General features: G+C 41.5%; 1 protein-coding gene across 1 annotated transcript; it reads left to right on the top strand.

Annotated features, from left to right (window-relative positions):
- Positions 1-270: 270 nt before the first annotated feature.
- On the top strand, positions 271-10,029 carry nmur1a (neuromedin U receptor 1a). Its single transcript, XM_060833911.1, has 2 exons — positions 271-1,198; positions 9,680-10,029. The coding sequence occupies exons 1-2, from the start codon at positions 271-273 to the stop codon at positions 10,027-10,029; spliced, it is 1,278 nt and encodes a 425-aa protein (XP_060689894.1).
- The last annotated feature ends 624 nt before the right edge of the window (positions 10,030-10,653 follow it).

Here is a 10,653-nt window from a genome sequence, read left to right as displayed (position 1 = left end):
CTTTGAAAAAGCACGGAAATCTTCCGGCTTTGCAATCGTTTCGTTATCAGTGGTGAGCATTTTTTCAGAAAGTAACAGTTTTAGCCAACTCAGGGCGAAGTCTCTACTCGAAATAAAACGCATGTAAAATATTCCCAGTTTTATGATGCCGACCTCAGTTTGAAATAAGCGATAAAGTTGACGGGTTTAAAAATGATGACAGCTTGATTCCAACATGCCTTCGAATATTCACTGACTTTCATTCAGTCTTGGACAGGCAGGAAGAGAATAATGCAACTTTCACCCGGTCAGGACCAATTCCCCAAAAACTGTTCTCAAATAGACTCCTTGAGGAATCGGAGCGCGTTTCTCCAAACGATCTATCAGTACTTCTGCAACAAAACCTGGGGAGAGCAGAACTTCAGCGGGAGTAACGCCATCCCGGAGGACTTTTTCATGAGCAAGGAGGAGCTGCTGCTGAAGTACCTGGGTCCCCGGCGGTCGTCCTTCTTTGTGCCGGTCTGTTTGAGTTACCTTTGCATCTTTGTGGTCGGCGCATTCGGAAACGCTCTGACCTGCATCGTCATCGCGAAGCACAAAGTGATGAGAACCCCGACCAATTATTACTTATTCAGCCTCGCCATTTCCGATCTCTTGGTGCTGATTCTGGGCATGCCTTTGGAACTGTATGAGATGTGGAGGAATTACCCGTTTCTCCTCGGTCAAGCCGGGTGTCACTTTAAAACCTTCCTTTTTGAGATGGTTTGCTTTGCTTCAATACTGAATGTGACGGCCCTCAGTGTGGAGAGGTACATCGCCGTCGTGCATCCCCTGAAGGCGAAGTATGTGGTGACCAGAACTCACGCCAAACGGGTCATCTTAACGGTGTGGCTGATCTCCCTCTGCTCAGCCATTCCCAACACCAGCCTCCACGGCATCTATTACCTGAGGACCCCGTTTGGGGAACACATTGAGGAGTCCGCTATCTGTATGCTGCTAAAGCCCGCCTGGATGTACAATCTGGTCATTCAGATCACCACAGTGCTGTTTTTCGTCGTCCCTATGATCATCATTAGTATGCTGTACTTACTGATTGGCTTGCAACTGAAACGGGAGAAGGTCATCTCCGACTTCAAGCCTGGATTGGGAAACGCCAATTATCAAACCGCCCGCATGGAGCAGGAGAAGGTTAGGAGGTGCCAAGTTACCAAAATGCTCAGTAAGTTTGAAATAAAAGAACGTTTACACAAACAATCCTTCCACCTTCTGCGAACAAAAGGGAGCAAGTCCTTTGAAAGGACAGTATTCCTCATGTCCGCCTAGGTTTTCAGAAGAGTTTACTATTACCTCACACCTCTAGGAGTACGTTCTCTTAAAAATACATCAGGAACACTTCGCGGGGACATTGTAGTCTGAATGAATTAGAATGCTGATTTCCAAAATCAGTCACCACTGTGAGGTTTTTAAAAAGAAATCTGGTGAGGCATTTTTTCAGTGCACAAATGTGAGTTGGCTTTTACACCATTCATACAGGTCCTTACAGCTGGAACAATGCTGTTGCAAATTGCGGGGAAAAATAGATAATGAGAAACCAAGAAGGTTGTAGAACCAGCGCGATGCGATGAGGGAAATCCGCACATTGTTCTGACAGACTCCCGGGTGCGGTTCCTCAAATTGTCACAGTTCCAGATGGGATTAGATTACTTACAGTGTGGAAACAGGCCCTTCGGCCCAACAAGTCCACACCGACCCGCCGAAGTGCAACCCACCCATACCCCTACCCCTACATTTACCCCTTACCTAACACTACGGGCAATTTAGCATGGCCAATTCACCTGACCCGCACATCTTTGGACTGTGGGAGGAAACCGGAGAACGTGCAAACTCCACACAGTCAGTCGCCTGAGGCGGGAATTGAACCCAGGTCTCTGGTGCTGTGAGCCAGCAGTGCTAACCACTGTGCCACCGTGCCGCCCATACCGATCCCTCCAAACTGTTACACTCTCAGGTGAGGAGAGATGAGCCGGTTCCCCTTCCACTCAATTCCCTCCGTTGGTTGCATCAAGGTTAATTTAAAAATGGATCTCCTCCCTTGTGGGTTCTTTTTTTGCTCAGACGCAACATGTTTTAAAACAAGCCAAAGTGACTCCCTCCTTAGGTTAATTCAAAAGAGAGAAAAAAGCCTGGTTAAATTGGCTCCTGTCAAACCACAAATCCATGTGAGTCCGGGAGAGACGTATCCACAAGGGAAGGGACTCCTTTTTGAAGTGAACTTGGTTGCAACAAGGGGGTTGTTGAATAAACAAGGGTATGGTCCATCTGTCCTCACTCTGGAGCTTTACAGTTTGAAATATTCATCTGGAACTATTCACAAGTCAGGGAACCTCACTCAGGACCCGCTCATAATAAATCGCGGGATCTTACTGTGATTTAAACCCACAGATAAAACATCAGATTTAAGATGATAAATTGCCACTTAAAAACCAATTGTTCAAATAAAACTGCGAAAAGCTTTTTTTTTGAGTTTGCATTTCTGCCATATTGAAATGTCTGCGTTCGACCACTGTATATTCCTAGTAGAATTAGGGTTAGCTACTTTTGAAGGTGTAAATGTTTAGTCTCTTAAATAGTTAAAAAAAAACCCAGTGAGACACTCAAGGTTAGAATTTTACAGTCAGAAACTCTAAAAAATTAACGGGGTGGCCAATGATTTACAGGTGGAAACTGTGAGTAATGAGATTAATGAGTATTAGTAGTAGAGAGGGTAAAATTGGACCAGAGGGAATTAGAACTTTAAGAAAAAGAAAAATAACAGAGATGGACAGGACAGTAAAGAGCAAGGAGAGAGGAGAGTTTCAAGAAAACCCAACAAAAAAAAAGAGTATGAATTAAGACAGCTCAAAGTAAGAAACAGGAATCCTACTGGGTCCCATGAAGTCACTATTGGCTGAGGTGTGAGGGTGAGGCAACTTACATTTAATTCCTAGCTTTGAGGAGGCAAGGTTGAAACTTTCTTAGCAAACTTGACAGGATAGACACAAAAAGGATGTTTCCTCTTCTGGCAGAGTTTTGGACTAAAGGGCATAATCTCAGAATAAGGGGTTGCATATTTAAGACAGAAATGAGGAGGAATTTCTTCTCTCAGAGGGTGATGAACCTATGGAATTCTTTACAGGAGAGAACTGTAGAGCCTGGGCCATTAAGTACATTCAAGTTGGAGACAGAATTTTAATTGGGAATCAATGGTTATGGAGAAAAGGCAGGAAGACAGAGTTGAGAATGATCAGATCAGCCATGATCTCATTGAACAGTGCAGCAGACTTGATAGACTGACTGACCTTCATCTGCTCCTATGTCTTAATATCAGAAGGTGGGAAGAGTGATTGGAAATTGAGCCCACATTGGAAAAAGGGAAATACTGGAAATCTTTCTCAGGATAGAAATTATAGTGTTCAGTTGAAAGGTAAGAAGCCTATGTATTTTAACCGATACAAGGCAGGGCAAGTTCAGATCAATTGTTGAAAGCTATTGGAAAATCTAATGGGATTTATCAGGGCACGTATAGAAAGTGCAAAGAATGGGAGTCAGTCGGACAGCATATCAGGCAAGGCTATGACTCAGACGTCAACTGTGAATCCCTGTGAAGACATTCCTTAGAGTGTGAATGAGGTTAAACAAATTCCTGAGATTTAGACCATAAGACATAGGAATGGAAGTAAGGCCATTCGGTCCATCGAGTCCACTCCGCCATTCAATCATGGCTGATGGGCATTTCAACTCCACTTACCCGCATTCTCCCCGTAGCCCTTAATTCCTTGTGACATCAAGAATTTATCAATCTCTGCCTTGAAGACATTTAGCGTCCCGGCCTCCACTGCACTCTGCAGCAATGAATTCCACAGGCCCACCACTCTCTGGCTGAAGAAATATCTTCACATTTCTGTTCTGAATTGACCCCCTCTAATTCTAAGGCTGTGTCCACGGGTCCTAGTCTCCTTGCCTAATGGAAACAATTTCCTAGCATCCACCCTTTCCAAGCCATGTATTATCTTGTAAGTTTCTATTAGATCTCCCCTTAATCTTCTAAACTCCAATGAATACAATCCCAGGATCCTCAGCCATTCCTCATATGTTAGACCTACCATTCCAGGGATCATCCGTGTGAATCTCCACTGGACACGCTCCAGTGCCAGTATGTCCTTCCTGAGGTATGGGGACCAAAACTGGACACTGTACTCCAAATGGGGCCTAACCGGAGCTTTACAAAGTCTCAGTAGCACAACGGTGCTTTTATATTCCAACTCTCTTGAGATAAGTGACAACATTGCATTTGCTTTCTTAATCACGGACTCATCCTGCATGTTTACCTTCAGAGAATCCTTGACTAGCAGTCCCAGATCCCTTTGTACTTTGGCTTTATGAATTTTCTCACCGTTTAGAAAGTAGTCCATGCTTGTATTCTTTTTTCCAAAGTGCAAGACCTCGCATTTGCTCACATTGAAAAAATTTACCGGGATTTTGCATCTTGTGCAAGAACAGCCTCATTTTGACAGGGAGAGGCAAACAGCCTGCAGAGATACCAAGGGATACTGAGGCCAGTCAAACTCTGTTGCTGGGAAAAGGCATGACTTCCTACAAGAGAGTACAGTAAGTGCCAAGGTGCTGGAAGAATGGACTGACAGAGGATGCTTTTCCATCCCCCTTTACTGGGTGCAAATGGAGTGTGACCTTGTGTCAAGGTCAGTGATTGAGAAGCCATTCCCATTGTGCCTATGGATGGGATTGACTTGCTTCTCACCAATAATGGGATCAAAGATAATAGCATACTCAGTAGTCTCTGAAAGGCCCTTTGAGGTCAGGGAGACCAAATAGCCTGCAGAAAAAAAGGCTTGACACTTTCTCTGCCAGGCTTAAGTGAGGACTGCAGAAGCTGGAGATTAGAGGCATCTGAGGAGCAGGAAAATTGACGTTTCGGGCAGAAGCCTTCCTGATGAAGGGCTCCTGCTTGAAACGTCGATTTTCCTGCTCCTCGGATGCTGCCTGACCTGCTGTGCATTTCCAGCACTATTCTAATCTTGGCTTTCTCTGCCAGTGTGGTCATGCCAGCTATGGGTGGACAAGCTCAGCTATTGGAGGTTGAAGAAGAATTGCAATTGAAAGATTCTCTGGTCTGATTATCCAAAACATTATTTTTTCTGGAGTCTAAAAGACCTTGAGGAGTAAATAAATAGAACTTCCTTATTTGCAATCTAACAGTTGACCCACTGGCTCAGACTGTTCACACTCAATCTGATGAAGAAGCAATCTCAAAAAGTTGCCATATTAAAAGTGAGGAGAAAGTGAGGTCTGCAGATGCTGGAGATCAGAGCTGAAAATGTGTTGCTGGTCCTTGGATGTTGCCTGACCTGCTGCGCTTTTCCAGCAATACATTTTCAGCTATATTAAAAGCGAGCCAACATTGTGACGAACAGCCCAGAATATCCTGTCTGTAAAAAGAAAATTAAATCCAATCTGGTCATTTACTGTTTCATCAGTTTACTCTCAATCATTAGCAAAGTGTTATAAGGTGTTATTTAATGGCACTCTCAAGAAACACCTACTCACAAATAACCTGCTCAATAATGCTCAGTTTTGGTTATATCAAGTTCATCAAGTTCCAGACTTCATCAGCATTTTGGTCCAAACAAGGACAAAGTAGTTGAGTTCCATGATAAGGTTAAGGTGGTAACCTTGAAATAAAGACGAGATTTGTTCAAGTGAGGCATTAGCAGCACTAACAGAATTGAGGGCAATGGGAGTAAAGGAGAAAACTCTCCAGTGGTTGAAATCATATCTAGCACTAAGGATGAGGACAGTAATTGGCAATGAACCCAGCCTCAGGATATCACTTCAGAACTTCCCAAGGTAGTGGCCTGGGCCCAAACATCTTGAGTTGCTTCCATGATGATCACCTGTCTGTCATGAGATCAGAAGTCGGGACATTTATTGATAAATAGAAAATGCTTTAACCTTGCACCTTTCTTGAATTACCCAGGAGCACAGGAGAGCCTATACACACCCTCTGCTTTTCCCTGACATCTTGACATTCAGCTCCATTTGAAATTTGGTCTTCTTATGTCTGTCCCAGTGAGGGGCAGATGAAATGTTCAGCAGTATGTTTATCATTTCAGCAATACCCATTTCAGCTGTGTCCTATTAATTTTTCACTCTGTTCCAGTTAGGAATTTCAGGAAGCTACTTGTGGCTCAGAGAACTATATTTGCAGGAAGTATCATCAGCTGCACCAGCTTGAGCTTAGTGTTTTTGTTTTATTTAAGCAGCTCTATCAATTTGTCTTGACATTTACATCAATTTGTTTATGTAAATTTCTAGGTCCCTTTGTTTGTGCACAAAATTGTACCACTTTGTTTATATTACTTTTCCCTATTAATCTTCTAAAATGAATCACTTTACAGTGCTCTGCATTAATTTAAATCTGTCAACTTCACCAGACTGCTTCTATTCTCATCACTGTTTACTTCATTTGTAAGGTTTGTATCACTCACAATTGTTAGTGATACAAAATCTATGATGGGACCCTACACTGACCTTAGTGGCTTATTGATATCTTCACCAAAGAGGACAGTTGCCTATGTTTCCCTTTTCTTTCCAAACGTTCCCTTTAATGTTGACAAGGAGCATTTTATGAACCCCTGCCCTGAAGGATGTCAGACCTGCCAGGCCAAAGCACTCCAGGTTAAATCCACTGGGAAGATTTTCATATGCCAGCACACATCAAAAAAAAGTTGAAGAAGCCTGTTCTAAAATGTTGCTTGTGCTGTCCGAGTTCTTAATAATTACCAATTAAATAATCTCACTTGTTTCAGCCTCATTAAGTAAAAGCTTTCACCTTTCGGTGATGTGTATTGTACCAATGAGGAAAATGGCACAAAAGGGGATATGCACCTCAGCCAGTTTAAATTAAGTGATCTGTTCAAACAATTGCTTTATATGAAATGCATTTATTTTACCAATATCACACAGTATAAAAGCTGTAGACTGAACTTTGATGTTAGTTTTTTCGGTTTTATTATATGTCATTGTTGGTATGTCACTATATCTTTAATGGATAGAATATGTCAGTTCTGGATGTAAGTTTGCTCGCTGAGCTGGAAGGTTCATTTCCAGATGTTTCGTCACCATGCTAACTAACATCATCAGTGAGCCTCCGGTGAAGCCGGAGTCAGTATATCTTTAGAAGACATCCTAAAGATATCATTACTGTTCATAGCGTGTGACTTGAGGGTTTAGAGATTAGAGATAGCATCTTAATTTGGATCATTTGAAGCATGACACATGACAAGAAACTTAACATGAGCCCAGACATTGATGTGCTAATAAATACAATATTTGTATATATCGTTGAACTCCTTAGCTGGCTGAGCTAATAAATATCTTTTGGATTCAACACCATGCCATATCCACACCTAGATTCTTAAGTTACAGGGGAAAACATAACCATTGCCACATCAGGTAAAGTCACCAAAGAGGACATGGTTAGCAGTGATGGACGTCAATAAAAGTAATCCATGATCTCAGTGGTAGTTATTAGGAAAATTGATTGAAGATCTACTGAACAGCAGTTTTAGACTTCAGAGAATCTGGACAATTGGCTACAACAGTTTCAGAGAGTACAGGAGGATTTTGTGTTAAGTTTCATGATCAGTGTGTGAATATACATTTAAGAGATACTGTACGTAATATAACTTTTGGAGACATACTAATGGCATCATCACTATATCCTGGCATGTGGCCTTAGGGTATAAAGATTGCATATTTGAACTTAACGTGGATCACTTGAAGCATGGCATGCTATAAGCAGCCTGCTGCTCTGTACAATATAATCGCTTAATGTGAGCCCAGTCACTGATGTGCCTGTGAATGTATTATTGAGATAGATTAGTGAACCGTAATAAATGTCCATTAGATTCTTTAACACCACGATGTCCATGCCTGGTTTCTTGTGATGACAGATAGCTTAATCATTGCCACATTGGGTAAATTACATTATTGGAAGCAAAACCCGTAAGATTTACAAGTCTGGAGTATAAAAGGTAGCAAATTGAATTCCTTTGTCTGTTATCTTAACAGAAGCCCTATATCTTATTTTGATACAGAGGTTATAGAATCAACAAGTAAAAAATGAGGTCTGCAGATGCTGGAGATCACAGCTGAAAATGTGTTGCTCGTTAAAGCACAGCAGGTTAGGCAGCATCCAAGGAATAGGAAATTCGACGTTTCGGGGATAAGCCCTTCATCAGGAAGGGCTTATGCCCGAAACGTCAAATTTCCTATTCCTTGGATGCTGCCTAACCTGCTGTGCTTTAACCAGCAACACATTTGCAGTTATAGAGTCAACAAGGCTACTTTGCATGTTAATATTCAAATAAATTGCTTTAAAATCTTTATACCACACAATAGCTGTGATGCCAATTTTAATACTGAGCCTAAAAACTAGAAATTCACAGGAAAAGTAATGGATGTGTTTGCCTTAGGAACCATAGCTTTAGCACCTGATGAATGCAAGCAGAAAATGCTGACTGATTAATGTTACTATTACTTCCTGTTGTGATTAGGAAGGAGCCAGAGGCAAAGAAATTCAGAGCTGCATTGTGCATTGAATTTTGATTGTCCCAGAAAATGTTGTGCCAGCAGCTGTTTGCAGGAGGCAACACAACTTTCTGACAGCTTCTCTGGAAAGTGACTATTCTTCTCAAAGTTCAGATACATATTGTCCTGGGTCTGTACTCTCTAAATAGGAACACAAACAGTCCATTCAACTCCTCAGCCTCTTCTATTGTTCTGTTAGTCCAGAACCGACCTAAATGATAACTCCATATACTGTCTTGGTTCTTGAGCCTTTAGACCCTTACCTATCGTAAATTCTCCTTTGTACTTGACTTCTCCACCAGAAGAAATAGTGTCTACCTAATCTATCAAATCCTGTAATCATTTTAAGCACCTCAATTAAAGCACCCTTTAACTTTCCATGTTTAAAAAGATTAAAAACTAAGCTGTGCAATCTGTCCTCATAATGGTATCCATTTAGCCCAGTATTGTTCTGATTAATCTTCACGACATCCTCGTCTATTGTATCCTTATTGAGGAGCAATGCCCAGAACCTAATGCAGTACTTAGCTGAGTTATATCAGAACATTGTGAAGCTGAAACACATCTCCCAATTGTTGTATTCTAGACTTCCCTTTGGATGGGAATGTGGATTCTTATAAGTGCACATATTTGTGGCTACCTGCTGAAAATGCAATTTACGGTTAAATTTGTGGTTTCTGCATGTAATTCTCTTTCCCTACCCAATCAAGTTTTGAGAAAGATCCTCAGGTAAAAATGCACTTTCTTAAAGTGTTACAGCCCCACAGTATGGACAAGCACATGAAAATCCTTTCATTCTCTAACAACTGTTGTGAACCCCAGAGAAGTATCTCCCAAACCTCTACAGTATCGCAAAAGAAAGCAGGAGAATGTCACTTTAAAAGTTCTGTAAGTGGTCGCTTCTTGACTCATTCAGCCCTAGTTTTATTGAATTCAATGTTACTTTGTTACTTTTGACCATTAAAACATAATAGTTATTTTGAATTATTGCAGCATTGTAAATTATTCCATTTTTAACTTTTGCACTGATGATTCAATTTGTCCTTTTCAGTTGTTCTGGTGATTGTGTTTGGAATCTGCTGGGCACCTTTTCACACAGATCGATTAATGTGGATTCTGATAAACAACTGGACTGAAGAACTGCACAGGTTGTATCAGTGTGTACATATTGTCTCCGGTGTATTCTTCTATTTAAGCTCCGCAGTCAATCCCATTCTCTACAACCTCATGTCTACTCGATTCAGAGAGATGTTTAAAGAAGTGATGTGTAGCCGAAAATTCCAAGGTTCCAAACCTGGATGGTATTCTGCCAGTGTAACCCGCATGACAACCCGCAGCACTGCATTGGAATCTAGTCCCTGTAATGGGATACCATTGTCTGATATTGAAGACTATGAATAATATCTTGAATGCGGAATGTGGATACAAGTTAAACTTAATTGACTGGATTATGTAATGTTGTGGCCATTTTGTGACCATTCTAAATTCTTGATTTTATTCGCATTGTGTACTATGTCTTTAACTATGATTAAGTTTTTTACAAAGTTCTCAACTATACATCGAAAGAAATGGGTTTTGTATCTTAAACTTTCGGTCCATTGGACATCCCCTTTCCTGATCCTATTCTTTTTATCTGAAAGGATAAAAAAAACTTTGCAAAAAGTCACTGCAGTCTCTTAAGAAACAAACCTGCAATCTCTACTACCCAGATGGACCACAACAGCAGATCCATGGGAATACTGCCTCTTGCAAGATCTCCTCCCAGTCATAATCAATCGGGCTTGGAACTTTATCACTATTTGTTCAATGTGGTTGGTTCCAAATCATGGAACTACCTTTCATGAAGTTTTCTTAACACCCCCTCTCGCATGAACTACAATAGTTCAAGGAAGCAGTTCACTACCACCTTCTAAAGGATGTTTTGTGATGGGCAATAGATGCTGCTTTTTGCCAGGAACTTGGGGCGGCACGGTGGCACAGTGGTTAGCACTGCTGCCTCATAGCGCCGGAGACCCGGGTTCAATT

This window comes from Hemiscyllium ocellatum, chromosome 13, assembly GCF_020745735.1.
Source record: "Hemiscyllium ocellatum isolate sHemOce1 chromosome 13, sHemOce1.pat.X.cur, whole genome shotgun sequence".
NCBI classification, from domain to species: Eukaryota; Metazoa; Chordata; class Chondrichthyes; order Orectolobiformes; family Hemiscylliidae; genus Hemiscyllium; species Hemiscyllium ocellatum.
Note: the sequence above shows the minus strand (reverse complement) of the source record. Positions and strands in the feature narration are given on the sequence as shown.